General features: G+C 41.1%; 1 protein-coding gene across 1 annotated transcript in view; it reads right to left on the bottom strand.

Annotated features, from left to right (window-relative positions):
* Positions 1-655: 655 nt before the first annotated feature.
* LOC144518542 (plakophilin-3-like) overlaps positions 656-20,548 on the bottom strand; it is a 39,270-nt gene continuing 19,377 nt past the window's right edge. Inside the window, exons 7-13 of the mRNA XM_078251335.1 lie at positions 20,300-20,408; positions 17,127-17,291; positions 12,593-12,772; positions 12,276-12,429; positions 10,977-11,172; positions 10,494-10,581; positions 656-2,892 (exon numbers count right to left, since the gene is read on the bottom strand). Coding sequence (XP_078107461.1) covers positions 2,851-2,892; positions 10,494-10,581; positions 10,977-11,172; positions 12,276-12,429; positions 12,593-12,772; positions 17,127-17,291; positions 20,300-20,408 — 934 coding nt within the window. The 3' untranslated portion in view covers positions 656-2,850. The remainder of the gene's footprint in view (positions 2,893-10,493; positions 10,582-10,976; positions 11,173-12,275; positions 12,430-12,592; positions 12,773-17,126; positions 17,292-20,299; positions 20,409-20,548) is intronic.

Genomic DNA, 20,548 nt, shown 5'->3' with positions numbered 1-20,548 from the left:
GTGGGTGCATTTTCCAAAAGAATGCTTTAATTCTGAAAAATAAAGTTGGTCCCACACGAAACTCACTCAATGTCTTTTAATATTATTTCTTAGATATGTAGGCTACATACCAAGAAAAATCATGAATATTAACTGAGATACCCCATTATGTTGTGAGCAGTAGGCCTATGTGTGCTGTTGGCAAAATTGTGTCTAATTTGTCTGTGTCTATGTCTGACCTGGGCTGGCACATGTTCGTTAAAAAGCGTGTGTGTGCACGAGCACTACGGTCACACGCAAAGTGGGAAATCTGGTCACCCTAGTAATAAATCAAGTGAAAAGTAGGCTCATTTTCTCACAGACTTCTTTTTGGAGCCAGTGGATTCGCCCTCTGCTGGAAATGAGAGAGAATGCAGCTTTAAGGCACATCTGCATCGGCTTCACTTTTCACACTTTTCATATGAAGTGCTGTCTATTATTTTTACAGTATATGGGTACAATGATTGGCCTTGAAGTGGGTTAGAAGTATAAAGTAGCATAAAATGGAAACACTCACAGTAAGTACAGTTTGAGACACTTCTAAGTTGAATGTCATGTTACATGTTGAATGTAAAACATGTCCCAGTCAGCTGCCATATGAACAAAGTTGCAGAAAATGAGCTTAATCAGCCAAATATTAATAATGTTAATATTTATTATGATCATTAATAAACATGATCAAAAATGGAGTACAAGGAAGAACAGGGAACACATTTAAAACAATTACATACTCCATAACGATGCAGTTCTACCTGATCTAACTATTACTATTCTATCTATTATTGTTCACATTCGCTCTGTTCAGCTTAACATGCTCAATGTCCTGGAATCTGAGGGGAAGAGAATGGATGTACAAATTCAGCTGCACAAAAATGCAGATCATTTCACTTTATAGAACTCTTATATTCACTGCTTCCCTGTTTCAGGGGGTGGGTGGTCTTTTTGTTGAAGCCCCTCTCTCCAGTTGTTCCCACTGCAGAACCAGGCATTTTTATTCACCAGTCAGTCTGAGCCACTCCCTTCCTCCATCTGCTGCTGGTCTGCTGCAGTTTCCTCCATGTGATAAACTCCAGGTCCGAAGGTTACAACGCTCTCCCCCACACGGCCAGAGAAATCCCCTCCTTGGCTCCTGCTGGCCTCTCAGCAGACACTATTGTGAGGCTCAGGCTTCTCCTTTTACTGTAAAGTAATCTATCTATCTTTGACTAGACAGATTATATAGGGCAGAGTAGGAGTATCCAATTGATCCTATTCCACAGCACATACAGTATATTTTTTAAAGGGGATGATTTACTTCATTATGAGCATAACATACTGTATTGCAAACAGTTGTTTGGCCAATAATTTGATGTTTGGTGAAGAGTAGGCCTAGTTGATGCTCCTTTCTTAGACTGCCACGGTGGCCTCTTGTGCTGTCTTCTCATTTATTCTTTTATGAAATGATAATTAAATGCATTCATTTCTAAGAGCATTTTCATTCTCAGGACAGATACAAGTAAAACAAATCAAACAAATGCAAAATCTCAAATGAGCAAGATATGAATGGCTGATATCTAAACTTAAATGACATCTGGAGCTGCTGCCCCCACCCCTGAAACAAAAATAGCTACGCCCCAACTCTGATGGTTAACATCTGAGAGAAAAACACGTCTGACATTTGTTTGTTAAAAAGACTACAAACAGCCACGCTAGCTATTCTGTGAAGCTGTTGGTGTGCATTAGCATTGGTGCTTTGAGCTAAATGCTAACATTAGCATGCAAACATGCCGATATGTAGCAGAAAAGGTTTACCATGCTCATCATCTTAGCGTGTTAGTATGCTAAGATTTGCTAATTAGCGCTAAACACAAAGTGCAGCTGAGGCTGATGGGAATGACATTAGTTTTGCAGGTATTTGTTCATAAACTAAAGTATTAGACAAATTCATATTTTACCCTGATCATCATCAAAGCCCGGGCCTGGGATAATGATTCAGGCCGGGAATCTGGCAATCCATCCAACAGTTGTCGAGACTCTCCAGTCTGGACTAAGGTGACCAGATTTCTGAAATGAAAAGGGGGGGTCCTTTCCTAGTACAGCGGTAAATATAAAGTATCACTGAAATATCCAATGTTATCTATAAAATAAATTCTGGTTTCATGTATTTGGACCATGTTAACTGTTTTAAAAAAACAAGCACAGAGCGATTAAGATGTCAACCGGTAGGCTCTGCTGTCTTTCTTGCCACATAACATATAATTTCGCTTTTCGGCCGGTTTATAACACACAGTAGTTTAAAACGGGGACGTTTCCAAGGAAACATCTCCAACCGGGGACACGCCACCAAAACTGGGGACTGTCCCTGGAAAACGGGGAAGTCTGGTCACCCTAGTCTGGACCTAAGGGTGGACTGACTGACCGACATTGCTATCTCTTTAAGCCCCTCTCTCTCTCTCTCTCTCTCTCTCTCTCTCTCTCTAATGTGGGCATCATATAGCAGCTATAAACAACATTAGTTTAAAGTAACTTGGAATCAGTGTCAAAACAACATATCAGTATATCAGTCAAAGAGCATAATGGTATATTTGGGGGTAAAGTCCACTGTGTGTGTTGAAACCGTTAAATTCCCACCATCACAGGCTATCTAGTGCAAGCTAAGCCAAGTTAAACACACAGCCAGCCACCTGAAAGAGGACACGCTTTAAGTCCATTGGTTCCAGTCCATTTTTCTCTTCCTGTAAGTCTGTCACAGTAAGATAATCTGCTCAGTGAATCGTCCCACGTCTTTTTTCCTCACAGCAACCTTGATCCTGAGGTCGAAAGCTCAGGGTGAATCACGTAATGTGCTGTGGCCTAGATGGCGGCATCTGTGAAGTCTCGCCTGGCAAATCCTTTCTGAAAAACATTAGACACAATACAAATACTGATAAACATTGTGAAAAGCAGTCTTCCCGAAAATGATGTAGCCTAATGATTGGGCTAGACATTTACACTCAGCTTGTGCTGCCATCAACCATTGGCTGCGCGCTCAGTCTGCACTAAGATAGTTCAGAATCAGAATCAGAATCAGCTTTATTTGCCAGGTATGAGGACACATACAAGGAATTTTGTTAGTTACCTACCTACCTTTAGTTACCTGCATATTTGAGTCTTTATTCACCTACGGATTGTTCAAAACTCTGCTGCCACATAGTTTCATTACACTGGCTTCCAGTTTGTTTTAGAATCCATTTTAAAGTTATTTTAATCACCTATAAGGCATTAAATAGCCAAACCCCTGGGTACATTGCTAAACTTTTAGACCAACAGATCCTCATATCTAAACGAGAGAATAGGTCGATTTCCAAGGACTCCCAATTATGACTGTTCTATTCACTGCTGCAGACTGGCCGTTATAAACATGTGACCATGGCCAGACTTTATTCCACAGTGCTCCTGCTGGTCTCTCAGCAGACACTATTGTGAGGCTCAGGCTTCTCCTTTTACTGTAAAGTAAATTTGGTTTGACTAGATAGATTATATAGGGCAGAGTAGGAGTATCCAATTTCTTTCTTAAATAACACACTATTTTCTCCAATCTTTGATCCTATTCCACAGCACATACAGTATATTTTTTGAAGGGGATGGTTTACTTCATTATGAGCACAACATACTGTATTGCAAACAGTTGTTTGGCCAGACTTTATTCCACAGCGCTGTGGAGACTTAGACATAGTCATCTGATCCATTGTTAATGTAAAAATATTGATAACTGCAACTTTAAAGAGGCTAAAAATCCTTTTTGCACTGCCATTCAGTGGTGACTAAATGCCTAGTCTATATCGGCGACTGGGATTGTTCAGGTGCCGCCGGAATTTATTCTCTTTCATTTGGCCGGATGTCCGTTACCTTCCTCTTTCTTTGTGTTGGCATTCTAAACTCGGGTGGATTAATGAGGACTATGGTTAACTGCTCCTCAGATCTCTGCAGGGTAAATCCAGACAGCTAGCTAGACTATCTGTCCAATCGGAGTTTTCTGTTGCACGACTAAAAACAACTTTTTTAACGTACATGTTCCACCAAAAAAAGTTCCTTCCCGAGGCTATTTTGCAGAGGCACCGTCATTGTGTCCGGGGCTTAACGTCGCCCAAGATGATTGTGATTGGTTTAAAGAAATGCCAATAAACCAGAGCATGTTTTTCTCCCATCCCAGAATGCTGTGTGGACTAGTCAGACCAATGCGAGACTACTAAATGCCTAGTGCAACAGCCCACACCTGCCCCACTCGACCATTATGTCCTTCCTCTCGGGGTAGCGCAGGAAATTCTATATATCTTATATAAGGAAATATTTTGTTCACACTAATATTGTCTGGTGTGTGTCTCCGGGGAAAAAGCTCATGCATGGGTAAAAAAAGCAGCAACTTTCATGGCAGTCTGTCTCGTAGTTTTCCAGATATTTTGCTTTGGACCAATTTGTTTGTACTGTGACTTGTGAAGACAGCACAGCATGTTTGCAGCAAGTTTTGTAAGAACTGCATGAGATTGGGTTGAGGACAGACACACAACAGGATATCTATCAAATGTAATAACTTCACCATGGCCACCAGGCAGTCAGATAAACACATGGCTTTTGTTTGTCGGCGAGGGCTGTGTGTGTGTGTGTGTGTGTGTGTGTGTGTGTGTTATACAGGAGGAACATACCGGTAAGTGTTCAGGGACTGCCAAGTCCACATATCCAAACTCTACTTTTATTCATTCCAGAAGGCACAAAAGAGACAAACCCCAAATATCTCAGCCAAATTCTCTGCATCTCTGCTGAGAGCGCCGCGGTCGCTCAGAAACTAAAACTCAAATAAAAACCTGGGCCAGGCACCAGCAGTCATAGACAAAAAGTAGAGTATTCAGGAGACAAAGCAGGGATCCTCACAAGAATGTAGAGAGAAAGAGTGCTGTCACTGTTATACAAAACTAAAGGAATTTTTAAAAGGATTGTTACATCTCTAAATTTATGTAAATGTAGTTTTAATCGAGTAAAATGTTGGGTTATTTCCACTTGCAATTACAAACCCCTGACAGTAGGCATTAGAGCATTAAAGGTTGTGCTATCTAATATAATCAGTGTGGCATTCCACAGCAGATTGGTGAAACATCCTTCTATAAAAGGAGCTGCTTGTCTTGTTCATGCCCAGGCTGCTGTAATCCTGTTAGCCACTCACTTTGGATCTTTATCAACTTCATAAACTGGGAGAAAACCCACTTTTTCTAAGTTGTATTTTAACATATTGTCAGATTTTTGAGTTCATTCCCAGTTTCAATAATTGCCTAACAAAAAGTTCTTCGTTAACTGAACAGCTGACAGAATGAACTCTGAGCTGTTCTTTTCCATCACAGTTGTGTGGAAAAGCGACAATAAGCTGCAAGCAAGTAGCAACTTTAAAGTTGCTTTAATCAATATTTTCATATTGAGACTGGAATGAGTTACGTTGGTGGTGATAACCCAGTAAGCCGTTAAAGAGAAAGATATTTTTCTCAGGGGTGGGTGTAGACCAAAACAAAGCTAAATGAGAGAGAATATTGGACATACATTCCTCAGGTTACACAAACATACGAAGGGATTATCTATATGCTGGATATTATAATAATAATAATAATAATAATATATATAATAAGCCAGTTTGTTAACACATACTGTGGCGCTCATAAGTTTATGAACCCATGCTAAAGTTGACTAAAAAGAGGAATAAAAAAAATCATCTTTTGGAAATTGATCTTAATGCCTTAATTAAAAAAAATAGGAAAAATCCAATCTTTAAGGACACCAATTTTCTTTGTGAATGAGTAATGTATCGTAAATAAATAAATGTTCGTAAAATACAGGGGAAATAAGTAAGTACACCCCTATGTTAATTCCCCTAGAGGCAGGCAGATTTCTATTTTTAAAGGCCAGTTATTTCATGGATCCTGGACACTGCATCTATGGGGCTATTTTAATTCCAAAGGCCAAGGGAACTTTATCAGGATGCATAGTATCCTGGATCCATGAAATAACTGGCCTTTAAAAATAAAAATCTGCCTCTATGGGTTTATGAATTCAACATAGGGGTGTACATACTTATGCCCCCAGTAAATTAAGGAAGAACATTTATTTATTTACGATACATTCTGGGGAAATATTTTCATTTGCAGAGCCAAGTATCCTCAGATAAGGCATGACCATAGGCTAACAACAGGCTTTCAGAACAGAGCAAAGGAGTGAAGCAACCAATGAGAAGAGAGGAGCAGAGGTCAAGTAAGATAAAAAACAGATGTGTACAGACTGGAAAACCATCTGGTGGAGACAACAGTTTCGAGCACAATGTCAGCCAACACCCACACATTCTGCTCTCCACTTTGACTTCAGACTCATGTCTTCATTCACATACGCATGCAGCAGCCTAAAATACCTTATATTAACACTGCAATGTTGTTTTTGGCTCTGTGACTTAAATGTATCCATAACACTAACAAAAGACCATTAGGTAGTAAGTATTACTGTCCCACTGCAAACAGAGCACAGTAAAGCTGTGAGGGCTGTCAATTAACAAGTCTACACAACAGCTATCAGCCAAGACAATTATATATGCTCTACAATATATGTGATGAAATCAATGTAATAGATTCTAGACACATTTCCAATCAGGCGTTATTTCGAATAAACTGACCACATATTGGGAATTTAAATGGTAACTTCTCACCTGAAAATATATTAAACTTAATAAAGTGACATATTCACATATTTTAGTCTGGCTCAAAATCTCTGTGTATTAAATGACTGACAGCTGCCTGTCTGGCCCGGCCAGTCTCTGAAAATGTTCCTAATTAATTGAAACGACATGATAAGTTTTTTTATCGTCACTTTTAAATCTTTATTAATGAAGAAAATAATTACATTTGTGGGTTTCTTTTTGTTTGTTTGTGCAGCCTTAGCCGCCATCTTGCAGATGATGTTTTGCAAGGATTTGTCATAACGCTCACTTTTAAGTGTGCCTCTGAAAAACCTAAGTTTGGAGGGCCATATATGGTAGCCCTAACACTTTGCCCTAGCTCTCTATCCCAACAAGAATCAGGACACCCCTTCCACGCAAAACAGAATGATAGGGCAAGGGGTCTATTGGGATTGGCCCAAAGACTCTTTGTTGGCGCCCATAAACGTCCCACACTCGGAAAAATAATAAGAAAAGAGAACATACAGGCAGAGGGCAAACACCGCCACACACTGAGAGAGTTTACTTTTGTATTAGTCCATACATTGTTTTTTAGGATAATTCTCCATATCATACCTTTAAAGACGGTCTCGAATACCAGCACTTTCCTAAACGGGGCTAGGCTACTTCAAGTTTGACATGAAACAAACTGGTGTTTCCTGTTGAACTAATCCGAAAACATGCCAACATCAGACAAAAGATACACACAAACTTTATCCCCTGACGTATCACTAAAAAATAGAGGCAAAAGGGTGTGAGCCACACACCCCTACAACAAAGCACATTACTATGTGCTTTAATTTCTGACATTATTTTTATCAACTGATACAACAAAAGAGCTCTTGATAAAATGTTCTGCCACATATCCCAGCCCAGGGCTCAGGCAAAGTGCCACGGACCAGAAGGAAAACAGATCCATGATCGTATGAGACTTGAGCCAAACATAGTGAATCCCAAACACCAACAACCACGCATAAACAGGAACACTAACCAGGGCATGATGGGTGAATGTCCTGAAAGCCTGTCTTTCAACACTGGGGGTCAACTATTTTAATGAAGACTCTGGTTTCTGGGCTTCAACTGTAGTTTACCCGGACCCACTCAATGAGGTGGCTTTCAGGTCACAGGATAGTGACAGTACTGTCGGGATCACTGAAAGCAATTAGCGATGTTCCAGCTGCCTCAGACTCTCAGCGTCAAAGCCAAAAGCATTTTAGTTAATGTAATCATTTCATTTTTATTTTTATTTCGAACAAAAATAAAATATATATACATATATAACTATAAAATAAAATATAAAAATACAAAAGTGCGTAGCAACAAGTACAATATCTATACAATGTTACAAATAATATTACAAATACTATTACAATTCATATTTTCAAAAACTGTCCGAAAAGGAGCAGGATGAAGCCGAAGCTTGTGATGTTTGCCACCCCTCATTCAATTTTAACTCATTCCTTTATATATCATATCTTTTTACAACAGGATAACCAATATACACAACAATACATCTCTAATTTGACACATGCCAAACCCTTTTATTTTTTTACGTTTTAAGTAGGTCAACAAACCATTTCCATAATCCACCACCCCATAACAATCCGTACACTATACCACCTTCACCATCATCTCTCTTTGTTAGGCCTGCTGCTGCTGCTGGATAGCTCTCTGTCTCTGCTCTCCCTCTCCCCTCTGTCTGTCTTTAATTGCAGGAGTGAAGCCTGGTGTGCGGGAGTCAGGGTTCCAGCTGCAGCTCATTCACCATAATCACCTCAGCTTTAAATACCCGGTCAAACTTGCCACTCACCATCAGATCATAGTCAAGACGACCACATTAGTATTGCTGCTGACTTGACCTGCTAGTATTGCGTGTTGTGTTTTTTTGATCTGTCCCAATCGTTGTTTTTTTTTTTTCTTGTGCTTCAGTATATTGGAACCTACCTCCGCTTCACTCCTGCCACCCACCTTTCCTGCTTGCCGCAACTGGACCTCACAAAGGACTCAACACGGACACTTGGACTGTACGGTACAATTCCTGCTCAGAACCCCTGGACCTGTACCCCTCTGTAGACCTGGACTTGTTCTCCCCTTTTCTGAAAACTTGGGACATTGAACATTGTAGTAAACCTGTTAAATCTTCTCCGGCTCTGCGTTGTCTGCATTTGGGTTCTATTCTGTCTAGAACGTAACGCTCTTCCTCGTCATATCCTTTTAATAAAGTGTTTTTATGTAACTTCCGTCTGTCTTATGATGGATGTACTTCAGAATGTGGTCCTTGCTCACCACGGTCAGATCACTGGTGCGAGGATTAGAAGCACTGAGAGAAATAACAGCCCTCGCTGCTGCTGCTGCCAAACAGAAACTCTTCCACTGTTGCAGTTAAAACAATGGTGCACCGAGTTAACTCGGGTGCTTCGTTCCTGTGGTTGCTCTGCGGTCAGCAAGAGACAAACGCTTCCATCACACAAACATTTACGGCAATGTGAGGTCACATGGATCTGTAGGTTAGGGTTGCCCTATCTTCAAATACAAAATGACCTCAATTTATAATGTCAAGTTAAAATGTGTCCATCTTCTGCTTGCAACCTTTGATTCTGTTGGTTGTCAGGAGCCATGATTTTTCAACTTTAGTTGATCCCTTTTCAAGGCTTGGTGTCCAAGTAGGACAAGACAATTATTACCAAACGTTCCAGCTCCAGAGAGCGTTAAGCATCTTTTAGGTTAATTAGTAGGCTATATTTTCTGGCCCTCAAACTCCATCACGTTAACCTCGTTTCCAGACGTAACTGGCAGGTTTTTTTTTTTTTGATAAGAAAGCTCTGATAAATCAACTGTACACCTGACCAGTACCAAGCAGCAGAAACAATTTAGCAACTATCTAGCCGGTGAACATAGTGGAGCATTTAGCAGCTAACGAAGAGCCAGATATTTCCTTTGGGAGTTGGTGGAGACCAAAAGAGAACTAAAAGGTTTAATTGGTCGTATTGGTTTTTACTGCTGAATGTATGATAATTGGCTTTTTTTTTCAACAATATTTTTATAAGTGGTTCCCAAAGTGGGGTCCAACAAAAATGGAAACTATTTATTTTCACTATCATTCAATCAAGTAACACAATGTATGACTTGTTTTGGTCATGGGTTTCATATACTTTCTGCAATAAAACATTTAAAAGCAAAACTATCAGATGGGTGACCATGGTCTAATTATCAGTTTAGGGGTCCTTCACATTTTGGGCATTTTAGGCCTCGATTTATAGGACAGCTGAAGACATGAAAGGGGAGAGAGAGAGGGGGAATGACATGCAGCAAAGAGCCGCAAGAGTTGAACCCACGACTGCTGCGTCAAGGAGTAAACCTCAGTATGTGGGCATGCACTCTACCAGGTGAGCTACCCAGGCACCCAGATGATGATGTGATGATTCTAAGGTAGCTGCAAAGTATGTCTGGAGATGAATGCTCTACGATGCAGTGATGCTGAACCCAAAAAAGTGTATCTCATCATATCATTGTTGCCATCCATTGTTAAGCCCAAACTCACCACAGGTGTCCGCAGACATGCATACCTCTGTACTGTATGTATGCTGTAGGGGTATCACAGTTCTTTAGATAAGACTAGAGTTCAGATAGAAGTGTAACCTAAATGTATGAATGAAACCTAAAACAAGACCTCACCGTGGGCTCTGGGAAGGTATGGAGAGCATCATAACTTTATGACTCATTATTCATTAATAGAAAACAAAATAGCTGCATCAGCAGCTTTGCCTCTCACCAGTTTGTAGTCCTTGTGCAGTTTGTTGTACTGGAACATGTTGCAGAGGACAGTGGAGGCCGCCCTGGCGGCTTTTAGACTCCCAGAGCTAAACCAACACACAGTGACAGACGGTTAGAGACAAGGAGGAAATACCACAGCAAAAGCAGAGGGGAGAAACCCAGTGATAAACACTCTAAAATGACCAACTAATTAACAGAGGGTTATATGTCTGTGTGGCCAGAGGGGAGAGCTGTAACAGTTCCAGAATATGTAAAGTCACTGACAGCAAACAGAGATAACAACTTCCAAACTGAAAGATTGTTGGACCTAAAAAATATTAACCAATCATAAAAAGCACAAAGAAAAGGTAAAACAGTTTTCATAGATTCAAAATGTATGGTGAGTTAATAACTTTTACTCATTCTGCTTTCTGAAGCAGCAGCTCTGTGTTCTCCCTGTACCGCATTGATATTTGATGATTCCAGTAAAAGTCAGTCCTACCTGTTATCATGGGATGTCTTGATTCCCAACAGTTTGGGCAATCCGTTGAAATATGAGATGTCACGGGCTGCCAAGGAACTGCCGGTGACCAGGTGATTGAGGGCTCCACAGATGTTGACCACCACCTCGCTGGATGGTGTTTTCTGCAGGCCATCACTGGGCAGCTTGGACACCAGAATGTTCACCATGCTCTTAGCTGCAAGGACAAAGAGCAAGGGGGGTTGTGTTACAGGACTGTTTTTATATAAATCTTCTAAAAAGGGCTGGGTACCAAACTTTGACACTTTAAGGCCCCGAACAAATTGCCTCCATAGTATCGAGTATTGAAAACTTTGTATGTTTGTATTCCACAAGGGAAGTGGAAGCTAGTTAGCCTTGCCAACCTTAGCACTGATTCCCACTAGGCGGTACTTATCATTCATGTTATTTCAACACCTACAAACACACTTAGTGCTGTGTTGGTTCCACATTATACAAGGTAGGGGGTTCAGACCAGACTGAAAACTCACAGAAGTGTTTAGTACTGTGACCACAGCAGTACGGGACTCCATTTTCTAATCAGGACATAGAGTAACATACAGAGTCATGGAGGAAGATACAGAGTGCCAATGGGACTAAACAATGTCAGTCTCCTAGTTGATTAACTGCCTCTGTAGCTGTTGGAACTGAAGTGTAATTATGAACTATTGTCAGTGGCCTTCTAGTCTGGATCAATGGAAGTACTTTTCCAGGATAAAGCCTCTCTGTGTGTTGCCCTTCTCAAAATCCCTCCGCTACGGGAAACAACAATAACCTTCGAGCTAGCAAGCTTTGGGTCGTGCAACAAGGCAGGTCTGCTTGTTTCTTTCGGGGAATGATTGTAAAGATTTTGGGACCGATTGGTGGGGATTGCTTTGGACAAAGTAGCCTACACACAGCGATACACTGGTAAGAGCAAATGAGGTTTAACCATGTATCCTGCTAATTTAAATAGCTCACGTTACTGTATTGTGTCAACAGTTAACTTCATTTAAGATTTTATGTGGCGTTTTCTTTTGCAGGGTGCAAATGTTTCACCAAAACACGTTCCTGTACAAGACTATTTTGCAGAACCACTGTTTCTGCGTCCGAACTTAGACTTACCTAAGACGATTGTGATTGGTTTAAAAAAAAAAAATGCAAACAACCCAGAGCGTTTCTTTCTCCTATCCCAGAATGTATCTGTGTTGCAGCCAGTTCTAACTCCCCTGTGGAGATTTTTCTGGCAATGCGAGCCAAAGAGAATTGAAGCACCTTCAGCAATCCTAGTTTGCATCTTACCCATGTGGTCTTTGTTGGTGGAGTGTCTGGCCAGATTTCTCAGCAGGCCGGTCAGAGACCTCAGCTCCATGTCACTGTTGGTGTCTAACAGATCCAGCAGGATGGGCAGCATCCTCTCATGCTCTACCACCACACCACTCAGTACCGATGACCACTGGCAGAGAGGGGCAAAGATCATATGAGCCTGTACTGACTTCTGTTCTGATTGTGTGCATTGTTGGCTATCTTGCTGAAGAATCCTTCTCCAAAGCAACCACACAAAAGAAATCAGACAGTTAATTTTGGAATGCATAGTTAATATTTCTGTGAAATCCTACCCTGGCCTCCCCTGCAGTGATATTTTGCAGGGCACCTATGGCAGCCTCGCGGCTGGTGGAGCTGCTGTCGCTGTTCTGCAGAACGAGCTTGTAGAGCGCCACCACATTAGGGTGCCACAGCCACTCAGGGCCCTTAGGTTGTCTGGAGACCTCAGACAGTATGGACAGATTCTGGTTACGCTGCCATGGAGATAAAAGAGAGAGAAAATGCCTATTTATTGTACATTTACTTACAATACGTTCTGTTGTAGCTACACAACTGTAAGTTTGTTCTATTACATTTTACTCACGTCGGTTTTTATCTTGTATCAGCTCTTGTCAGGTGTCTCTAATTGTAACTAATTAAGCTAACGTTAGCTCCATGAGTTGGTCAAAAAAAACTGTTTCCGACTGACTTATTTCATGTTTTCAACTGACTCATTTTAAAATGAGAATCTTGCAAAAGGGGCCTTAAACACGCACATGATGCCTACATACATTATATTGAGCTAAAAGGCAGATGCTAAAGCTGACATGTTCCAGGCAAAAAGTCAGTATCCTTACCAGTTGCTGACTCATGTAGAAGACATGGGGGAAAAAAGCAGTATTGTTCTTGTTTTGCAGTGTAAAGCTAGTTAGTCCTAGTATTATAAGTGTGATATGGCAAAAAAGACTTATTTCATTCAAACATAACCCTGTTTGGCTGCTTAGCTTACATCGTCTTTTTTTTTTTAACCATACAGGTAATCTCATTTAAACACGGTCCCATTCTCAAGAGACACCTGGTCAAGACACAACAGCAACAAAACACATAGTTACAGACAGACAGGACATTAATAAAGTATGTATTATTCTTCTTCTTTAAAATAGGACACAAGTTATGAAGTGTAAAAGTGCCATGTGTGATATCGTACCAAAATCTATGCACAACAATTTGTATGATATCCTACGAAATTACGGCGACCGCTGACACGTCACATGACGACTGGTCATATGACATTTAAGGTTAGCGGTCTTTCCCGTTAAATGTTGTCGAGAAAAGGTGACTGTGAGCCGGGTACAGAGAACCGCAAGGTTGCTGACGTTTCAGCGGCCATTGCAGTTAGGTTTAGCCTAACAAAGGTGACTGTCATGCGGTGACAACAAGTTTAGGCACCAAAACAACTAGTTCAGATTATAAAAAAGATTGTGGTTTGGTTTAAAACACCCGTTTCCTGGTAAAAGTCTTGTGTTTTTCCTTTAACTTCTTCCTGGACAAGACTTCCCCTTCTTGAAAGCCCTGTGTTTTAAGACCCATGCATCCACCCCGACCTTCTCCCTACGCAGTCAATGTGGTGCATAATAAATACGTGGAACACATACAAATTACAGTGCATTACTTTTCGTAGATATAGGGATGGTTCATGAAAATGGCCTGAAATTGTTGTTAAGGTTAACTATCAAGAAGAACAGGCAGACCCCCATGTACACTCCCTCCAGATTTCTTAAAAGTAATTTAGGGGAGGGGAATCATGCTGCCTGGACAGCTTCAGCTCCTGCTGCAGCTTATTACAGGTTCAGGGGGCAGAGTGGGAGAAGGCCTTTTACCAAATGTTGTACAGACTGGGGGGGATGGAGAAACAAATGAAGCCCTGGGAATGTAGACTATGGCAACACTGTTTACATGACATGTCCTTTACGTGGATAAATAATTGGGCAGCAGACCATTGATGGATTTGTAAATATAATTATACCAGTGCAAAGTTCTATGCATGGATAATGATGGCTAGTGGCCTAAAGAGTTTACAACTGGTTATAAATAATTTTATATATATTTTTTTGTATTAATTAATCAACATGGAATTTGAAAGAAAGGCTTTAATCAATTTTGCCGAAATATTTGTATATAGTCACAGTGCCAAAAGGGGTACCTTGTGAGGACATGATGCAGGGTGAAACAGCTGCCACCTTCTTTTTTGTTAGAAAAGAACATGGCCTTGGTTTTGTTTGCATTAAACAAAATGCAAACAATATGCATTTAACAAAAGGCAAACAAGACCAAGGTCAGATTCATGCTTTATTGTTCACATTTTCAGAGCAACACAGTGCTTAATTCATTCGTTACACGTTTGCTCTTGTGTTTCTGATCATGAAAAAGGCCTAAAAACTCTCCCAAAAATCACTCTCAAAACTCTTTAAATGCAGATGCACATTGCTTTAGTGGGCAAATACAAAGCTTGACAGGCTGGCAGTGCCAGTTACTATTGCTAAGCTGTTATTGGACAATCACTGTTCGGAGGAGGGGGTTAGCGCACAGTCAGTTTGGCCATTGGTTTTCAAGATATTTGGTCATGGGCCAAAGGCAAGTCAAGGAAAAAGATTCCAACCAGAACAACTGAGTATCCTTTAGAGACCCTGAATGTCGCACTATGGCCTGGAGTTGTAAAGACATCTGCCTTTGGACTAAAGTGTTAGCCACATGAACAGACAGAGGGACAGATCACTACCCTCAGGCCCTGCTAAAGCAGGATAAAAATCCTCCCAGTTCAGCCTCTATATAACCTGGCTAATGATCTGCTCTAAGCAACATGCAAAAGTAGGTCATATATAGTTAAACAGGTCCCTTTATCCTCACTCTTGGGGTGACTATGAGAACATGCATGTAACAGTGGGCCTGATGTGTATTCCTTTAGCCTCCACTGCTTGCTATTAAAATGAGTAATGTGATCTGCTGGTTGTGTGTTGGTTCTATTGGAAACGGATCCTCCCTGTGGACCTGAGGACACTTCTCAGGTTTCTAACTACTCAGCCACTTATTATTTAGCTATTACCGAGATACCTGAGAGAACCCTGACCTGCTCAGTGTGAACGGCCCGACCTAATGCTTGACTTGTTGAGGCTTGATAAGTGAAACATCTTTAAAATGACTTGTACCTAAATGCCTCAAGCACATTACAAACTCTGATTATGATATTGCAACTGACAAACAGCACCCCAGCTTCCCAGACCTGTAAACAATGAGTATGTTATTGAGGCCAGAAAATGATAAAAAAAAAATGGTTGGATAGTGTTGATGTTGTCTGTAAGACTCCAAAAGAGAATGAGATGGGTAGAAAACATTTGTCATGTAATGTCATGCAGTCATAATGCATTTTCTCTTCATGTTTTCAATATAAATTACTGACAATTAAAGCCTTCATTAAGATGTATACGTGGATAAAAGCCATAGACTTTAAAAATAATGGACGAAGCTTCCGGGTCTGAGAAGTGAAGTCAATGCAGAAGTGCATTTCCAGCAGGGGGCACCTCCACTGGTTGCAAAAAGAAGTCTGTTTCTATTAGCCTGGGAAAACCCTGACGAACTTCGCAGCAAATCCATCTGGCCAAGAGCCCATTCAAGCCCATTTCCAATTTTTCCAAACCGAGGCACCAATCACAACCGTTGAGGCGGGCTTTACATGATGATGATAGGGCAGCGACGTTGAAGCAGATCGCTCTGATTGGTTTTAGGTCTATCCAATTGCGCCCAGAGGCATTTGAGTGGCGTCCGTTGGTGACCCCCCTTTGGAAATGGGCTGTGAATGAACCTTCCCCAGACCCACTCTCAGTTACAACTGAGAAGGGTCTGGTGTCAACTAGGCTATGTTTCTATAGAAGTCTATGAGAAAATGAGCCTAGTTCTTACTAGTAAACACTTTCATAACGAGAATACCCAGCTATAATTATCCACCGGACTCGCTCCTGAAGGGTTGAAAATCGGCAACTTTCCCTCATTAGCGTTTAGCTTAGCACAGGGTCATTGCAACCATAAACAACACTGGCTCCACCCTCTTCGTAAAAATTGTCACATCTGGGTTAAGAAAAACAAGATAGAGACATCGGTATCGTCCATTGTTTTTACAGTCTATGTGAAAAGCATTGGGCAATCACCAGCAGACAGCCTTTTGCCAAGCAGCCGGAATAGCAGTGACAGTGCGCAGAGTGAATGAGAGCATGGCTGTGATGGGTGTGGTGGCTGTAGCAGACAAGCTAGTAGGCTGACATCATATGCAACATGTTTGTGATTATATAAACTTTGGGTCTAAAAAGCGGACATGCATTTGGGACAAACGTATGATAACTTTAAAGGTAAGTAATGTAATTAAAAATAAAATGAATACATAAATACATAAAATGGAGGGAAAAAAAGCAAAGCAAAACAACTCTTTGGTAAAATCACATGTTGGATACGCCTGCATGTAACTCTGCTTTAATATCACTGAATATAACCATACTGATAATTCCTATTAAAAGTTGTAGTTACATTAATTGTCATTGACTCTATACTTTATATTTTAGGACCTAAGACTTAAGCAGTATTAATTGATTAATACTGATTGATTGATTTTAACTAAGGGAAACGGAACTAGCTGTAAACACACATTGACATAATATCACCTTTTAAAGTTGTTACAGTATGCATAACATGCTAGCAAACAGTTGGCTATTGACACATCCTGCAGACGCAGAGCAACATAAGCATTAGCTTAGAGTCGTGTTTCCGGCGTGTCATTTCACGATGTGTGATGAATTGTACCTCAGTGTGCTTTTTGTTATACAGAGTAAAGCAGCCGATGGCCTCACTGTCCCTGGAGGCCGAGGCTCTCGTCGGGCCCTCCAGACGGTGTCGGACCGAGGGAGGAAGCTCCGTGTACAGCTGGTAGGACAGATTCCTCATCACACACAATGAATTCTCCAAACCCTAAACATTAAGAAAGACAGATACAGGAGACCAAATGAATTGGGGTTTGACAAGAGGAGGGTGAGAGTGGACCATTTGCAGTAATAAATAAATAACTAGCCTGAGTGGATGCTGAAACATGTAAACTGCACAACTGGTGGAATAAGCTGATGCTGAAGTTCGTACTCTGATCATATGAAATCTGAGTTGAATGCCTGATGTCCTTGAATGTTTAACAGGTTACTGAGGCATAGAAACATCTTCACGCTTTCACTATTGGTTTATCAAACTGGAACCAACACAGCGTTGTGAGCACATTTTAGATGTTGATATAGTTCCCTAGTTACATGTAAACCTTGGCCTGATGGTGGCGCTAGATGAAAAGTCAGAGGGGTGGGATTCATTCTCTGGACATCATGAATGTCTGTACAAAATGTCATGGCAATTAATCCAGTAGTTGTTGAGATATTTCACTCTGTACCAGTGTTGTAGTCAAGACCACCTAAACCGAGACCAAGTCATCACCAACTCCAGAGTGTATTGAGACCAAGACAAGACCAAGACCAAGGCAGGGCGAGACCAAGTCAAGACCAAGACTAAGCCAGTGCCAGACAGCCAGAGCTTTTTCTCCTGTTTCCCGCATTCACTTTCTTGGGAGTGCGTGTTAAAGGGTCTGGGAGAAGTGATTAACAGTAACAAATTTCAAATTAGAAATTAGTCAAGCTATTGGTTGCATTTGGAGCAGAAAGTCTGACATCCAATAACAGTAATGCACAGGCAATTTAGTGATATCCCTGCAGCTGTGGTCTTGAAATAAGATTCAGAGTCAAGAGCGAGTAAAAATGCAGTCAATTCTGAGACGAGACCTTCAAAAAGTGGTCTTGAGACCAAGACTGGTCTTGAGTACTACAACACTGCTCTGGACCAAAGTGGTGAACCGCACACATTGCAGTCCATCCACAGAGCTACGCCACTCATCTCATCTCATTTAACTACAGTATTTTCAAAAACATGAAGATTATACAAACAAAATCCTTTCCTTGACAGAATAGGCCGAGATTGCCAAAAGTGGATCTGGTTGGATCTTTTTATTGAATACTTTAGAAAACCATCTACAATACTTTTAGTAAATAATCATCTAGAAGAAGAGAAAACTAAAGTGAATGAGACCGTTTATAATGGTCACATAATTGAGTACTGTACATGAGCGAAGAATTGATAAAATAAGCCAGATTTTTATTGTCCTGAAGGAAATTTGTCTTGGACAAACGGAGAGTATCTGCGGAATAGAGGAATTGAATGTGTTCCTGCCAGCAAATTATAGAGAATGGTCTTAATGCTGTCAACAATGAGTCCTAACTCAATCCATAAACCTTAAATACGTTGTAACACAACTCAGCATGACCTTTTTCCTCTACTCAATATTATTTCAAATCAGATTTAGCTGGAGAGTTTAGATCAAATACGAACTTTCCAGAGCTGCCACCTTGTGTTTTTATTTTTTTCAGTTTTAAAACCGATGACATCTCCCACAGCATGTTGATCAAGTCAGACGCAGGAAGGAAGGGTTCATGTTGTTGTCTAATGGAAGCAGAGCCTTTGTCAATCATCTGCCAGTTAGTTAAAGATTTATCCAAGTATCACTAGTAACGCAGGTTCCTGTACCTCACAACGAAGAACTGAGAGATAAAGTACTGAATTGGATAATAAGCTAACATTCCTTAGTCCCTTAGTGCAATTCCAGTGGAGCTGCCAGGCTGAAGAAACACCAACGAATAATGCAACACGCTTCTAATGCAGTGCTTTAAAGGATACGGCTGGTGAATTTTTTGGGCATTTTAGGCCTTTATTTATATAGGACAGCTAAAAGGGGAGAGAGAGGGGGGAATAACATGCAGCAAAGGAACGCAGGGCAGAGTCAAACGGCCGCTGCGTCGAGGAGTAAACCTCTATATATGGGCGCCTGCTCTACCAGGTGAGCTACCCAGGCGCCCGGCTGGTGATATTCTAAAGTTTTCTTATTTACAACAAATCTCATGAAAAGACCTAGCCTGGTTGACACCAGACCCTTCTCAGTTGTAACTGAGAGTGGGTCTGGGGAAGGTTCATTTACAGCTCATTTCCAAAGGGGCATCACCATCGGACGCTGCTCAAATGCCTCTGGGCGCAATTGGATAGTCCTTCAACCAATCAGACGAATGATCCGGGTGACGTAGCAGCGACAGCGGCATCAACGGGTTGCTGCGCTTCGGTGGCCGCCATGTTGAATGTAAACAAAAAGCTGCTCGCCGTCGCTGCGCTATCGTCATCGTGTAAAGCCCGCCTCAACAGTGGTGATTGGTGCCTCGATTTGGAAAAATTGGAAATGGGCTTGAATGGGCTCTTGGCCAGACTGACTTGCAGAGCAAATCTCAAATTTGCCGGAAGTTCGTAAGGGTTTTACCCAGGCTAGAAAAGACCCGAACCAACAATAAAATTGATCTTGCTAAGTAGTCAAAGCCTGGTATATGTTACCCCTCTGTGCCATAGAGCTCCATTGTTCCTCAAAAACTATTGAAACACATCAGTGAGCCACACTGTTGCACTGGCTGACATGTTCCTTCATTACCATGAACACACACTGTAGTTTATTTTGACTCAATCCCTGCTGCTACACATACTCATTAGAGCACTGAATGTGGATTAATCTGCCGCTAAAAAGGAAGGGGAGTTGGAAATTACTGAGAGCATGACTAACAACAAAGTGTTGGTTTGGGTCTTGGGTCATGGGATTTGTTGACAAAAAGAAAAATATAGACAGGACTTTTCCTTTAACGTGAATATGTTATTAAATGTCATAAGAAGCTGTGGAGTCTTTCATTTTGTGTAATCTTTTTGGTCTTTTTATCTCCAGCTTTGGTGGTTGGTGCTCCTAGCTATTGATGTTTTAAAGGGCCTGCCAGGCCTGACCATAGTGATTTTCAAATCAGACATTGTCATTTACAGTGTATCAAAATGTCACAGGCTATAACAGTGCATGTCAGAGTTACCTTGTCATCTGCCCTGTCCGCTTGTTGAATGTAGGACACCAGAGAGTCCACCAGGCCTCGCGTGTCTCTCATCTTCTGTCTCGTCCTCTCATTCACTGAGCTCAAGTTCCTATACAGTCAAACCCACAGATAGAGAAATTTAAAACCAGGCTAGGCTGTTGGAACGTACTGCAGTAAAGCTGTCTTCATAAAATGAATCTTTGAGTGATTATAGCACAAACTTTGAAAGGATGAGTTATTTTTTGGATC

The sequence above is a fragment of the Sander vitreus genome, chromosome 1, assembly GCF_031162955.1.
Source record: "Sander vitreus isolate 19-12246 chromosome 1, sanVit1, whole genome shotgun sequence".
Classification (NCBI taxonomy): Eukaryota; Metazoa; Chordata; class Actinopteri; order Perciformes; family Percidae; genus Sander; species Sander vitreus.
Note: the sequence above shows the minus strand (reverse complement) of the source record. Positions and strands in the feature narration are given on the sequence as shown.